Source organism: Acipenser ruthenus, chromosome 22, assembly GCF_902713425.1.
Source record: "Acipenser ruthenus chromosome 22, fAciRut3.2 maternal haplotype, whole genome shotgun sequence".
Classification (NCBI taxonomy): domain Eukaryota; kingdom Metazoa; phylum Chordata; class Actinopteri; order Acipenseriformes; family Acipenseridae; genus Acipenser; species Acipenser ruthenus.
The window spans coordinates 27,660,898-27,677,124 of NC_081210.1; the positions used below are offsets into that span (position 1 = coordinate 27,660,898).

The window sequence follows — 16,227 nt, forward strand, 5'->3', positions numbered from 1 at the left end:
ATAAATCACGTGCATCTTTGATTTAACGGCAAAGCCAACATCGGATGAGCTAGGACCTGGAACTGACTGGTGTGAGTTAATTATCAGTCTGCAGTATATAACCTGGAACAAAAGGTGATTGATGTAAACCTCGGGTCTTTGGAAACACACAAGACCCACCGAGCATGCAATTAGCACTCACCTCAAAGACTCAATACACATGGCATTCAGCTAGAAAGAATGCTTTCGTTTCTGTTCTACTGTTGAAAGGGACCTTGTGGATGAAGTGACAGATTTACAGAAACCAGCATCTCCTACAGAATACTCCACTACTGGAGGACAGGTGGAGGAGAACACGTTTCATACGAGCGTTATCGTTTTAACTAACACCCATCAAGAACGTTTCTAATAAATCCATTGAAGACATCGGGGGAAAAAAAATAATTCCAGTCGAAACTTTGTCGTTGAATTTATTGAAGAAGTTTCTTTTGATATTTCTAATATCCAATATCGCTGTGTCTGGAAATCTTCTTGTCAGGAATTCATAATAAAAAAAATGGATATACTCGCATGCAAGATCATGAAAAACAGTTTACATTGAGTATACAAAATCAATGATTTTGACAAGCTTAAAAGTAAATGATCACAGGGAATATAAACGGTACTAGGGCTGATGAAATACTGTGGCATTTTTTTGTTGACATTTTTTGAAAACACCTTGAATACTTAATCTGAAAGGTGTGAGTTTCAATAGGCAGTTAATGCATTTGTGATCCTGTGATTTCAATCTGCATGTTCACATTGCTGTTCTCCCAAATGGTGACAATGTAATGAATATGATCAGTCAAAGCTTGGCGAATAAAATCACATTATAAAAAGGCAAGTGCTTTTCAAGCCCCCTTCCCTATCTCAATATTCAGATCTCTTTGTCAGCCGTATCCAGCCCACCTACCTGTGCATGTAGGTAGACAAGCACACGGAATACAAAGAGAGATTAGGAATGTGCACAGGCTTATCCAAATTTAACAGCATTCATTTATACAGCGAAATCAAAAGTCTATTAATTATGCAAACGTTCCCTTGACTTTCCTGCACCGTGAACAAAATATCATTAGTGCAGGTCAACAAGGGTATAGCAGTCAATGCAACAGTGCAGATGTTCAATCATTATTCAATACAACAGAGGATAGGCAAGGGAACAGTCGCTGCCAAGCCTTCTCAGGTGCATTTGCAGTTCAGAAATAATTAGAGAGAATATAGAGGCAAACTGGTCCTAGAACTGAAAAACAAAGAACTCCCATTTGTAAGGGTGGACCAATAGGGACCTACGAGCTTATTACCAAGAGCAGCAGGAGTGCAGCTGTATTGCTTTGTCCTTTAGGGGGCATTCCGTCAGGTTTTAGAATTTTATGTAGACCACATTATTCTGGCTTGCTGTGTCAATTTAAAATATGTGTAAATTGATCACTATTTTGTTTGGTGGTAGTTTGGAGAGATAGAGTTAAAGAAGACTATAATACTGCTATAGTTTGTGTGATGGTTTACACATTTAGGCCTAGTAACATGCTGTACACATGAGCTCGTAAAGTGACTGCAGTAAAAAGTTTGTTTGCTGGAGAATAGAACAACGCTAATGTAGTGTGTTGATTTGGATGGAAGTGCATAGACAATTACTCAGCAGCGACTGGAGTTTTAAACACCTCCAAACAAAGTCTACATGCATTTCACATGGGCAGGGTGTCTATTGTCTAAAAATATATATAATCATCCTCGCAGTACACAATATAATTTATTCAGTGTAAACAAATAACACATTTGTACACCTCAATGTGAACAGGCCCAAATGTGAAATATTAAAAAATGTTGTTACCCCCCCCCCCCCCCCCCCAAAAAAAAATAACACTCTTCAGGGAGACAGATGCATCTTCTTTTATTAAGCACAGCTAGAAAAAAAAAAAAAAAAAAAAAGCTGGGGGTTGCAACTGTGCTAAATTCGTTGCCTTTAGCACACAGTGGAGCTGTTTGTCAGTTCACCGAAGGAAACCGAAGGTGTACAGATGCTGTTTTACTGTTTTGAAGAACTCAAACAAAAAGATATTAGAAAGCACTGATGCCCCCTCATTTTTACATAAACAGGAGAGACGCAATGCACCTATCCCTCATGCCGTTAGCGTGCAGAGATGTGTGGTTTATTTCAGAATCACGCTGGAGCCAGGGAGGTTGAAAGGGTCACATTGTCACGATGGAAATCTCCAGACAAGCTCAATGCAAGTTCAAAACCAGATCATGCAACATAGGAGCAACAGAACCCAGAACCGCTCACAGGGATCGCAAAACCACACAGACAGAACAAAGGAGAACACGCGAATAGGTCATGCACTTGAAGGGACCTAGCAAGCAAATCCACACTATTGCTCTGATCCAAGATCAGGACACCATCCTACTTTTCATGGCATCAATACTGAGCACCAAAACAAACGTATCACTTATATTTGAGCATCAAAAGAAACGTATTACTTATATTTGAGCACCAAAAGAAACGTATCACTTATATTTGAGCACCAAAAGAAACGATCTGTCAATCTTGGACAGGTGTTGTGACTCTTGGTCTCCCAGTTTGTGCCTGTCACTGACGGAGTGTGTCTGACTATCATCAGATAGTCAAATTTACACACTCAACCAAAATAGAAGGACGCATGTTATTTATCAAAAGCAGCAACAGTTTACTTGCTTTTTTTCACCTGTCAGTTTTATTGCAATTACACTTTAATCCATTTATAAATATTTTTGTATACAACATCCCTACCATTACTTAATTTGCGTTTTTTTTTTTTACAGCCACTTAAATTATATTTTGCTTCCCGGAACTTAAATAGTCGCTGTTCCTTAATAAGTATCTGAAAATGTGTTCATTAATCAAATCGCGTTTTTTTTTTTTCACACTGGATGGTTAGAATTATATGCAGAGTGTCGCTGGGTGGCAAAATACCTATTTGTTCTATAAACTGTTTTTAGTTAGATGCGGCATATTCACCAATTAAAAAAAAAAAAAAAAAAAAAAACAACTTCATAGACTTTTTTTGTCTGGAGCAGAGTTAGTTACTGGGAGTATGTTCAAGACAGACAGAAACACACACATCGTTTGCATACGATCCCGGTATGTTATTTTTGCTGTCGTTATAAACAAACATGTTAACAACATGCACTTAGATCAATTGTTTGGTCGAATATATGCCTGTATATTTCTGTTAATCTCAGAAGTGGATTGTTATTATACTTAGATCACCCTTTCCATTCGTAATGCAAGGTTGACCAGTATGCTAAAACATACCTGTACCTTGGTTGTTGGACAACGGCACCGTACTTGTTTACTTACGGTAATTAGGCTATCTCTCGCGGTGTTGATTGAAGTCCCGGCGTCAGGTATGCCACACTGGTAATTCCAAGGATCATCTTGTATTTTGTGTTTTGTTCTTCTTAAACGTCCTTTTTGTACGCAGGTTGTAACTATTATTAGGGTTAATTTGAACCCGTAGTGATTTCACTCGCCACCCTTTTCAATTGCGTGTTCGTTAACTGGCTACTGGCCAGCGCACTTTAATCAGCAGAATGAAGCAAAAAATAATTGAAAGTATTAGTCTCGGGGGGAGGCGGCACGGCACTGTGTAGCATTTGTTTATTTACTGTGGGGTTGGATGTTATGTGAGTTTGTTTTCATTTACAAGACTAGAAAATCTTGGAAATGTCCGTTTGTATTAGTTTTAGTCAACAGCAGTTACAGCAAGCAGCTGTCGGGTGTGTGGTTTTTATTATTTTGTTATTACGCTTTTTATTGCAAAATTATATTGACAGAGGCAATATTCCTGAATGAAAAGGGTATGCTGATAATAACGATTAAAATCGTTTTGGACAGGAGACGATAGCACACTGGAAGCTGCTGTGCTGTTCTTTATAGGTATAGCAGCACAGAGTATTCTAGATTGTATTGAGCGTGTTCAAATGGGTTTCTCAGACTCTTTCAGAGAAGATTGCCTCTCTAGGTCATTACCCCACTACTGCAGTTTCGCAACACACTCGCTGTCACGCAGCATAATGATACAGATAGAGAAGAGCCAGCAAACACACATGATTGGAAAGGTAGATAGCACATTAACGGGGCAGAGGATCGGACCAGGAAAAGAAAATGACTTGTAAATGGCAATCTCGAAAGAGGAAGAAAGGATCAAGTGTCAATCAGCTGCTTTTAATGTGTGCTTTTATTTCATCAGAAACGAGCCCGCAGAGGCAGACAGTTATTACTACAGGAGCACCCCCACCCCTCTCTTCTCTTATATATCTGCGTTTTTATTTTGTCAGTCCTGTTTTAGAATGTCTATCTATATGTGGTTAGCCTGCACACAGTTCCACCTCATGGATATGCTATGCCTCAGTCTTAAAAGTGAATTGGAAATATCCCTCTTCTCAGAAGAAAGCCCTGATTATGCAGTGTAGTGTTTTTATCCATGAAATTCTTGTTGAGTCTTTTAAAAATAACATATACAATTATAATCTGGAAGTGTGACTAGTTTTGTTCTAATGAGAGATTATTTTTGAATGCGAGTAATTTCCCCAGGTATAATTATTGTAGATGGTTTTACAAAGGTAAACATTTTAGCCTATTTGTGAAAGATTTTTTATTTAAACAAAAAAATGTAATACGTCTTAAAACAGATTGTATGTACTTAGTTTAATATTGTCCAAGACATGGAAGAATAAACAGTACTTTTTAAAAACATTCTTTTAAACAAAATATAACACATATTTACACTCACTGTTAAATACAAAAGCATACAGGCCAATCATGTGTCTTTCTAAAAGACGTAAGTTACAACAGCTATCAAAAGGGGGAGACAACGCAACTTATTCAATAATACTTATTCACAGACATGTGCCTTACAATTTCTGCTTGTTGTATATGGGTACAGTTGTGCAGTTCTGCCGTATGTCGACATTTTCTTTTTTTTTCTTCTTTTTTTACATTTATTACACAGCTCACTGAGTGCATTCCAGATGTATCAGAATAAAATGACAAAACAGTGAAGAGAAGCTAAAAAATTCAGCGAAACGCCAAAGTAAATGTTCCAGTATTATAGGAAGCAGGGTTAAAGAGAGAATATCTGCTTCGTGTTTTGCAATCCGCATTTTGCACAGCTTGCCCAGAGCTGTAATCCTCTCCAACACATTGCTTTCAGCAGAGCACGGTTAATTGAATTTTAATCGCTTGACATTCTGTCCTTCAAACAATGAAAGACTCCTCCACACGCGCGCAGCACAGGTGATTAAAAAGACCTTTATATTTCTTCCAGTATCCAATTTAAGTACTTAAAAAATAGCATTGTTCAAATGGTTTATTTATTTATTTATTTATTTATTATTTCAGGAAATAGTAAAGTGTATTTTTTTTTTTTTTTTTTTTTTAAAGAAAGTGCTTTGTAATTCAATTAGATCTGGGCGAGACAGGAGTATCCCGAGTTACTAAAACGCTGATTTTTTAGCAAGTACTGGGGTTACTTTACTCTTAGTCTTCCTTGTTTTGTTTTTTAATTTATTTGCCAGACAGACAGTGTGTCCTTCATGAAAGTTTACATATTGTACTCAGTAATATCCTAATCAATTTTGTATTCCAGTTGTCCCCTAAAATGTAAAATATTAAAGATTTGAGAAAACAGCAGTTTTCAAAGTCATTTCTGAGACTGGAAGATATAAGATCTCTTTAACTTCATTACAATATAAAGCACACGCATTTTGCAATTGACACGACTGATCAATATGATCGGCTAACCTGAAAACAAACCACAGCAAGGCCATGCAAAAGCAAGCCACACTGCCAAAGAAAGTTTTACCACACGTTGGATAACGATTTATTTAATTTACACGGGTCAACGATTAATTTAAAATTAGGAAAATAGAAAGATCAAGAATATAGATCTGTGATTTTTTTTTCCTATTAGATGTTGCGGTAAAATTTAATACTAAGTATTGTTAAAGTGTCTGGAGAATGTGCAGCATTTTCAGACGACTGGAATATTCCTTGAAGGTTATTTAGCTCAAAACCGAGAAAGCCATGACAGACAGTGCTAAGAACTAGGCTGATTCAAGAATAACGTTCAACAGTGTGTTTAGATTCAGTGAGTGGGAGCACTACAGACCTTATCAGCAAGAACATTTCCATTCTGTGAAGCTTCAGGAATCCTCCAGCTGACCTTACAGCTCACAGGATCAGCAACAGTTTAATAATCCTCTGTGTATATTTAGGTAGTTCAGGAGTAAGAACCCTATGGAGGGGACTATCCAGTTCTGTCCAATTGTGTCTTTTTCCCCCAACAATAGTATAAATGTAAAGATGGGACGGATGAGGCGAGATCAATAAGGTCCCAGAAAATAATAACAAGGAGAGGTTGCTGTAAAGTGGCAGTGTCCTTCTGGCCTTGATGGGGATCAGGGGGGAAAAACGATCATTTTCTTTTTCCACATGCAGGTTTTGAAATACCTACAGCTGTGATCCTTTCCCCATGGTCTCATAAGGTAGCACATTTCAACATCTATTTAAAAAAGAAAACATACAGGGCACTGTGTTTTCACTGCAGAATACCTAGAGCTCTGTACAATGCTTGGAGATACAGAACCCCCTCCTTATCCTTAAATTGGTCAACAAACAGCTTGTGTTATACCAAAAGTAAAAACACACCGTCACCAGATTCCTGGCCAAAAGTGTTGGGACAACCATAATCTGGGATGAGGGCATTTTTATTATAACAAAATATTAAAATACAATTCTCTGTAGATATATATTTATATATATATTTTTAAATCTGTACACATGCCTTACTATTAATTAACATAATAAAAAAATAAAAATAATATTATATATATAATTACCATTAACACTTTCAAGTATGGCAAAAATAATAATAGTAATAATAATTATAATAATAATCTTGGGCAACAAAATGAATGTAAACTGAAAAGAATCTGCTTATATTCCAGTTATTCCCCCTAGATATAAAACTATCCAATGCTTATTGTTGCTTTTTGGCAGGCGACGTTGACGGGCTGATACGAGAACAGTGTAATGAAACAGTTTGTCAGAATGATTAGTATTGTTCTGGGATCACACAAAAAAAAAAAAAAAAAAAAAAAAAAAAAAAAAGGAAATCAATTCAGAGATGAAGGGCTTTTAGAACCCGGCACCCCGCTTGTCTAGTATAGTTAGCATTGTGCAAACTGTATGCTTTTTAATGCTTCAGGTGTATGTTTTACTGTAGTGCACAGCTAGAATGTTAGCATTCCCACTGACGTCACTTGACTGATTCATCTGCTGCTGTTCATTTTACAGTGGTACAGAATGCCAATCCATAATTCATTATTAAGTGACGCTGTACTTCAGCTTTCAGGTATATACTTGAATTGTCATGTGCTTGCTTGTAAACAGCAGTGGAAAGATGGCCACACTACTGTGACACTGCTCCTGCCGATGCCTTTTAGCAACAGTTTTCTATGCAGTACTACTAACCACATTCAATTATACAATGCTATTAAAGGGTTGAAAACAGATGTTGCCTTGATCTAATGAAAGTTCAGATAACCTCACACTCTTCTGAAATAGCTCTTCCACTGTCTCCTCCGCCCCTATCAAATTCCTCTGCATTGCCTGTTTAAACTTCAAATGAGACTGGCCAGGCTGTACTTGCAAAGCATGAGCATGCTGCTAAATGCATGGGCCTACTTCCCTTTGTAGTACAGCCTATTATCTTAAAACAAGGCTTGAAGCATTTCTATCAGTCTCCTCAAAGTCTGCCGTTACAGTGCTTCCACACTTAAAACATTTTTAACAACCCCCCCCCCCCCCCCCCCGTCCACCATCACAACTAAACTCCCCACTATTGATTCATGAACAGGTTTAAATGATAAGAGGACATTGGATATTGTGGTCCCTGAAGATTTGATCTGGTCCCATTTACAATACTGTCTGAGGTACGACAAATCGGACAAAAAATATTAATCCAACAAAAAATAAAAAACAATGTATGTTTGTTTTGTTAGAATTAATATATATGCAGCAACACATAGTGCAGGCCAGGTCACTGCTGGGCGGCACACACAGCATTGATGCCACTGATGTTTTCCACAGCAGAAGAAAGCAGCAAGCGTCTTAGTTAGCTTCTAAAACGATATTCTTCTTTTCCTCCTGTGCTACGGGCTCCAGAAAGTGTTGCAAACTCTCTCACAATCTGGTCCTGGTCATTACATAGTTACACAGCTGACACTTGTTCTTCTGTAAAAGAAAATAAATCATCATTATATTGTACATAAGAACCTATAAAAATAAAAATAAAACAGACAACCATATCCAACCCTACTAAAATAAAACAGTAAACATATTAAAACATATTTTGTATTTTTGAATGACTGTAAACATGGAAACGACATCACAAAATGTGAAATGGGTCAATTTGATAAACTATTTTTTTTTTTCTCTCTCTTAGGTTTGCAATTCCCAGGAAAAAAAAAAAAATGAATTAATCAACTCCCGTCATGATTTACCCATTTTACTGAATACTAAAGATTTAAGGTTTTCTTCTAATTCTCTGTTGGCCAATAACAGAATCACAAACATTCCGAGCCTGATTTACTAAACGTTTACACCAATACAACATTTGGACCATTTCAAACTATAAGCAGGTTAAACAGGAAAAGATAGAATTAGTAAATATTTACCATCATACCTAACCGTGATGAATAAAAAAAAGACTACCATGTAAATATGAAACATTAAGCTGTTCTTAAAATAGGAAGGCTATATATACACAGTAATTTATTGAAACACTTGACAAGAATGTTTTCAGTTTCACAACACGTACCATCCTCCTCACTAGCTTGTTCTCTCTGTTGATTAACATTGGCTAGTCTAGGGTCAGAGTCTTGCCGCTTTTGTGTCGGGGACTGAACTAGCGTCTTGGCGTGAATACCAGCTTCTGGTTGCCTAGCAATGGCACAGTGGGGCGGGACCAACTTTGACCTCTGCAATGCCACACTATAGTCTGGAGGTTTTAATCGCGGGTGGCGGGTTGCTCCTTCCTTTACAGCCACTAATGGGATTCCCAGGTATCCTGGAGGAGTGGGTGGTGGTGCCCTATATCTATCGTCCTTCTGAGCGGAAGTGACACAGTACACTGGCACAAGACACAAGCAGCAGGAATGTTAATGAGAAAAAGGAAATGACAACTAAAAAACAATGAGATGTTAACAACAGGGTATACAAACAAGTGATGCATGTAGAGTGTAGGATGGCAGCAGCAGATTTGTGTTTTTCGCTAGCACCCTCCCCCCCTCCGAACATCTGTAAGTTAAATTCAATGTTAAGTCCGTAAAATAAATATCCCTCAACTTTTCCCCATTAACAAGAGAAATGCAGTTACTTGGTTAATTTAAGCCATGTGCGAGAAAGAAAAAAGATAGTGTTATTAATGTGCTATTTGGAGCACTCCAAATCTGCTGATGTCATTTTAAAATCAGTTCCCAATTAATAATACACAATTAAAAAAAAAAAAAAAGCAAATCATACTGTACATATAAGCACAAAGACAGACAGTTTTTAAGCTTACCTATAAGTCCCTTTTCTGTGCTTGAAGTGACAGTTTTATAAACTGCATCTGTGCTTGGTTCACAATCTGAAGCTTCGCCCTGGGCTACCCCAGAACTATCCAGAACCCTCCTCTTAATGGTTCCGTAGTTCCCCTCATACGTGTCAGAGAGGGAGCTGGAGGAGGCCCAGCTTTGCCTCGACTGGCTCAGCTCTAAGCTGTCTTTGGAATGCCTGTTACTTCTCTGAAGGTCCTCCTCTGCCCAGGACCCCGTAGGCTCCACCTCGACAATGGGCCCATCGAGCTGGGTGTGGTGGAAAGAGCCCAGGTCCCAGCCTCTCTGGTTCTGGATGCTCTGGAAGTTGTCGTGGGAGTTACTTGAGCACGACGTCCAGCTGCCCCTCCCGCTGTCTGCTGTGTCTGTGGGGACGTGGCCGTGGGCAAACTCGTCGTGGCTTGTGGAGGGTGTGAACGTTGAGCCCCTGGTTACAGCAGGCCTTGGCACTGAATAACTGAACAAAGTCCAGGCGAGGGCAGTAAAATAAACCAAATTATTCACCTTTTCTAGATCGTAGTTGATATAACATGTATACTTTAATGCTGCATTGAACCACTTTATTTACTGTACTTTTTGTTTACTGTGCAGAGTTTAATACCGATTTTCCCTTTCCAGATAATTCATGCACTTACAACATTGGACCACCAGGTGGAGTGAGTGCACAAGTAAAAATCCAATTTGGAGACTGCAATTACATAAAAGAATGCCACAAGGAGGAAGACCTTAGGGATATTTAGTAGTCGCACTGAATTATATTACAAAGCTGTTAATAATCTCGACTGCCACAGTTTGGTGGTTATCTTTTCAAACATGCACGGAGGGGCCAAGTCCCTTTTTGACTGTGTTGTGCAAAGCCTCACCTGGTAGAGGGGTGGCTGCACTGGGGTGCTGCGGTTGGCATGTTGTCTTTCCTGTCTGCAGCTGCAGTGGGTTCTGGGAAGCTGAGATGCTGTGTTAAGCTGCGCTCTTCTGATGTGGCAGACATGGAGTCAGCAGAGCAATTGCTGACAATGCTGGAGCGGGAGGAGATCTCGCTGTGGCTCGAGTCAGAGAAGTTATCAGATTTTGTGGTTGGCATCAGAGCGTAACCTAAATAAAATAAGAGCACAAGCAGTCTGTAAATCAGAAAGACCTTGCAATCTGAACATGTGTATTCTGTTTTGTTTTGAGAGTTGCAAATCTACCTTTAATCACTGCAATAAATAAGTGTAAAAGAACTGTAGGGACTGACTAAGAAACTGAAGTACAAAAATCCAGTTTATATGATTTGAAAAAGATGATACACTGTGTACTTTTATTAGAAAATATTTTATAAGGATTACTTATTAAAATGGGGTCCTATTCACAAAGCTTGTCTCATTATGCAATGACATAAAAGTGTTACTGGAGTTTTATTCATGAAACTGTTTAGTTAATGTAACAGTCTAGACATGGTTTTAATCCATTCCATCTTTGAGAATGACACAGTCTCTGTACACAAACCTGAAGTAACTACACTAATGTAGCAGTAAGAAAGCACCATTGTGGATTTACCAAAATAAAGTGCTACCAAAAAAAAAATCAAATGCCAAATATATCTGATTAGCTTCCCTGTTATGTACAGTAGCTAAATACATTTGCAACAGTGCATCGTTTAATGTATATAAGGAACAGAAACAAAATATGTTGCATTTGCACACAAAAGGAAGGCATGCATTCGAATTTGCAATTATGCCTAACAGCACAATCTGTAAGGTAACATTATCTGACAAGCTATTACATGCATCTTAATGCATTTAAAAGGCAAGCAACTCTAGACATTATCATATGGGGTCTGTTTTACTAAAGGGGAAAATATAGGAAATTATGAGACTAACATCGTATTTCTGAAATGTTTAGGGGCTGATCTGAACCATTTAGATAGGCATGAAACCTGCTTTTCATTCAGACAGGCACATAACCTTACAGCGTTGTAAATGGTGAAGAGACACGTTTCCAGAAATACACACCCGGATTTAATGTTTCCTGTTTGCAGAAACTTTAAAACATTCATGGTTCCAATCAAATAATTGCAGAGATGATGTAATGCAGAGGAGTCATGTTACTTTAAATGACAACACCAACATAAAAAATGCATGCTCCAATTACACCATCCACATCACAAGCTATTTTAGTGAAACAGGTGCTTAGAGACCTGCGTCTCTGCAAGGTAACCTTCTATTCCAGAGCAGCGAAAGACCTGACCTTAAAACAGGAGGGACACAGTACAAATCAATGTTCTTATAAGAATCACCTCAAAAGGGCTGAAATTGAGCCGATGACAATGTTGAATAATAAAAGTATCAATTCTCATTAAACATTCTGGTATACTGCACTGTGTTTTTCTTTAACTGACAAACCTGTGGTCTGGACCCAAACATTTTCCATATAGTAAAATGACTTTCGCTACAGTGAAAGGTTTTTAACACTTGTACTTTGTTATATAGTGTAAATTTAGAAGCAGCGACAAATCTGGATTTTGCAGACCTTAAGTTTTCTGCCCCATAGGACACACTCCTAATTTTTTTTTTTTTTTTTTTAAATAAAAGCTAAATTAACCGTCTAGATTTTTACTAGAACTAACAAACTCATGTGGCTTTTTTCCCCTCATTACACACAGTATTTATTTATTTATTTATTTATATATGTTACAACATTATTCTGTACATTTCAATTTAAAAGGCCTTTCAAAGTCTCTGTACATGAAGCACAGTATAGTAAAAAACATATAAGGACCAATATGTTGGCCCTTGGCCTACTCAATCCAGTTCATATGGTCTTCCTCCTCATGTGTCTCATCCTGGGATAAAGCCATGCTAAAGGTCTATTCTGCTGCTCAACTCTTCCTTCGCTACTCCTACGAGCAATACTGCTGAACTCCTCTGAATGCATTGCTGCCAGGCTCCCCCTGTCCTCTCCTGCGTCTCTTCTACAATCTCCTGTCTCTGTTCCAGTTGGAGACTCTACTCTCTCCCTGGAAAAGCTCCTGTCCCTGAGCATTCTGAAGGGGGACGTCACTCTCTTCCTGATCTTAGTGCCCTGCCCTGCTGCCTCTGTCCTCACGCCTGTCATCTTCTGGATTCTCTTTTGTAATAAAGCCCCACCTATCCCGTAGCTGCGCGGCCCGCTGTTCTTGGTGCTGGTCTCGCTCGTCAGGGATGAGGAGGAGCCTGAGAGATTCATCTGGCTGGAGTTCCGTGATCTCGGGATACTCCCAACTGAAAAAAAAGAGTCAGGTATAGAATTCCACAGGGGTGAGGCTCATTATTTTAAGTGTGTTACAAAATACACCAGCGCTAACATATTAAATTGAAACCATTACTGATAAACCTTATGATATAGTCTCCATGTGTAGTTTGCATGTGTCTACATATGAGGTTGCCATGAATGAAAGGGTTAAACAAAACTTTAAACCTTAGCCAAAACATAGTATCCTTTATTTCTTCAGGTAATTAAATACAGGCAGGTGGAATTCAGAAACTGATACACAATCTGCCCTTCAGGAAATCTAGGCAATTTTTGACTAAAACTTTAGTGTCATCATTTAATACACACAAAATAAAAAAAAATAACACGCAATGCTGGTTTCACTGCTGCTCTACCATGGTATACCTTTGTGTGGGGATCCATGGGGAGATACAGGGGGGCTGGAATGCAGGGAGGAGGCTGTAGATATGGCATCGTCGGCAGGTCTCTTACAGGAGACATCGTCACACATGTCAGCAGTTTTCTTTACACACTGGGGAGAACCAGCACCTACAATGAAAAATAAAAAAGGGTGAATCCTGCTGCACATTAAACACTTGAAGTACAATGCGTTTAGCTGAACTGTTGTATGGAGAGTCTCTGATGTCATCGTTCTTTTGTTAGATGCTACTAACCACTAAAGAACTTTCAAATCCTACAACTCAAAACAGCAGAATGCACTTCCACACACACAATAGAGGAGGTGTATTGTGTCATTTTCTTTTCTTTTTTGAACATACGCGCTGCACTGCTTCAAAGAGAAGCTGAACGTACTGGATGAGGCGACGTCCTTCGAGGTCCCCTTTCTCCGGAGAGGATTCAGGTTGACAGAAGGCACCTGCAGAACTTGGCTGATTCTGTGCTGCTGATGGGATTTTCCAGACGGGTTTGAGGACCTCATGGACACTGGAGACATGTCCGATTTTCCTGATCTTCTGTCACTTAGATTCTTGGACACTGTTATATTGAAATAGGAAATAATTAATCTTGCATTTATCATTGCAAGATTATTATGTTCCCACCAAAGACAATAATCAAAAAAACAACAGCACTTTTAAGAAATTCTGCAAGTAGCGTTTTTATGAAATGGGAAGATGGCGATGATGATAATGATGATTATTATTATTATTATTATTATTATTATTATTATAACAGCACAAATTATATGGTTTATACTACAGTGAACCTAATTCTTAAAATTAAGATTTTTTTTTTGCAACCCCACATCAATCCAGCAGATGGCAGTGTAAACCAAGGTTTTTTTTTTTTTTTTTTTTACTGATCTTGCACAACACCATTCTGCCAAAAATCGACTGCAGTTTCAATGGCAACACATCTCAAGGCAATATGAATGTTAAAACAATGAAATACAGTAAATACACAATAACAAGACACATGATGCGAGACGTTTAATAAAAATAACTGCAAAATGCAAAGTAAGCTTCAACGAATTAGATTTACTATTCTGAATGTAAATTGAAAATTGTAGTGAATTGCTTCATGTCCGATATGCTACAGCAAAGATCCATCTGGATCTGGGAACAGGATGCCGGTGTAGAATGAAAGCCAATGGTTCTGCACAAGTCTGCATGCAATATGTGTCTTTGGGGTGCTCATTAGGCCACTTATTTGGAAAGATTGGTTTCTGCAACTCAGAAAATAATCAACTCGGTCCGACAGGGGCTGGGTTCAAGCGCTGACTGAAAGGGACAGTTTCAGATGGCTTTCGCTTCAGTTCCAGTGGCAGACGCTCATTTCCTTGCTGTCAGTACTGTTTGACAGCAGTAAAGAGATACAACACGTTATCGACGTGCGTTCTGTTAAGTGCTCTATTTAACTTACAGGTGCTGTAGGCAGGCTCACACTGGAGAGACATGATCTGGAATTTCTCCTCATCTGTTTCCACATTCAGATTGGAAAGGTACTGCTTCACTTTCCGTGCCATCTGCGCATCCTCATACAGCTTCTTGGCGTTGAGCAGGGAGCTGCGACGCACGCGCTTTTTGTGGGCCCCTCCTTGTACATCGAGCATGTTAGAGTTTGTGCTGCCCTGACTTAAAGATCTAAAAAGAAAAAATAAATTGCTCATTGTTTTTTTCAATGCAATCGTGACTGACGAATAAAACATTAAAACAGCACATGCAAAAAGTAGGTTATCACGTTAATGGCGATGCATGCTTTTTCACTGCTATTAATTTTGTAAAGTATGCCTACTCCCATCTGATCAATTTACAGCACATGTCCCTCTATTTATATATATATATATATATATATATATATATATATATATATATATATATATATATAACCTGTGTTCTGACACTGACTCATTAAAGGTCAATATCCTATTTTTCATATAGAAAATGTGTACAATTGAGCTTTATCCATAACTGAACCTCATGCAACTCTGTAGAACGCTATAGTATATACAGTATAATAAACATACCAAGACAAAACCAAACCATGCTGGAGTTGTACCATGCCAAAGGTTATACAAATGAACAATGAAATTGGTACATGAAAACAAAGGTTAGAAAAATATATAAAACTGGATAAATAAATAAAACAATGCAGTGTATTATAAATCAAGCTGTCATCCAAAGGTAATGGTATCGTTAGGTTCTGCTGTTATTCTCTGCCCTACTCGAAGAGCAGTCTCTCAAGCACGTATGCACTGTGGTTGATGAAATGATGTTTGGGTACCAATCCTGCATACCTAGGTTAATACTGTAGGATGCATGCTTTTTATATGTGAAGGCAACCAGGATGCAAAGTGTTCAAGTGCTCGAACCACTGGCTTTGTTCCACAGCACTACTCACCCTAAACTTTTCCATCTCTTCTTCCTGCAAGCAAGAGCCATGAACATTGAAGCATGTTTTTAAAAATAAATAAATAAAAAAGGGAGAACCAGGACAGAAGAGAGTCAGAAAACAGACAGGAAGGTGACGTGGAAGCTCAGAAGCAACACTGCAAGGATACTCAACGAATCGTTCCTTTGCTTTTGCAGAGAATATCTGAAGATATGGTGGAAGTGGCATACAAAGAGTTTAGCAGTCAAACACCGAGTTATTTTTGTTTTTATACATAAAAAACTAATAATAAAGCAGAGGCTGAAACAGTTTAGAAAGGAAGTGAAAATAAAATTCAGCAATCTGAAACCCATTTTAATCTAGTTTGTTGTCGTTACTGTAGTCGTGTGTGTTTTATATATGCAAACAGCAAAGTAGGTGACACATTGAAAATCTATTCACATTAAAGAGAGTAAGTAGTGGGATTCACTAAACTACAGCGTTCCACGTCCC

The 16,227-nt window shown here is 38.3% G+C and overlaps 1 protein-coding gene and 1 long non-coding RNA gene across 20 annotated transcripts in view; both read right to left on the reverse strand.

The window, feature by feature from the left end:
* The window catches only part of LOC131699479 (uncharacterized), a 59,268-nt gene extending 55,723 nt beyond the window's left edge, over window positions 1-3,545 (reverse strand). Inside the window, exon 1 of the long non-coding RNA XR_009308169.1 lies at window positions 3,356-3,545. This is a non-coding gene — a long non-coding RNA (uncharacterized LOC131699479). The remainder of the gene's footprint in view (window positions 1-3,355) is intronic.
* A 1,145-nt stretch (window positions 3,546-4,690) lies between these two features.
* LOC117431624 (rap guanine nucleotide exchange factor 6-like) overlaps window positions 4,691-16,227 on the reverse strand; it is a 76,443-nt gene continuing 64,906 nt past the window's right edge. For 8 of the 19 annotated variants that reach the window (XM_058996360.1, XM_058996359.1, XM_034052751.3 and 5 more), the window contains 9 exons: window positions 15,745-15,768; window positions 14,767-14,987; window positions 13,699-13,881; window positions 13,291-13,434; window positions 12,783-12,896; window positions 10,521-10,749; window positions 9,624-10,114; window positions 8,880-9,191; window positions 4,691-8,293 (listed from right to left, as the gene is read on the reverse strand). In XM_058996360.1, coding sequence (XP_058852343.1) covers window positions 8,271-8,293; window positions 8,880-9,191; window positions 9,624-10,114; window positions 10,521-10,749; window positions 12,783-12,896; window positions 13,291-13,434; window positions 13,699-13,881; window positions 14,767-14,987; window positions 15,745-15,768 — 1,741 coding nt within the window. In that variant the 3' untranslated portion in view covers window positions 4,691-8,270. The remainder of the gene's footprint in view (window positions 8,294-8,879; window positions 9,192-9,623; window positions 10,115-10,520; window positions 10,750-12,782; window positions 12,897-13,290; window positions 13,435-13,698; window positions 13,882-14,766; window positions 14,988-15,744; window positions 15,769-16,227) is intronic. The other 11 variants (XM_034052754.3, XM_034052753.3, XM_034052755.3 and 8 more) reach the window with 5 other exon arrangements.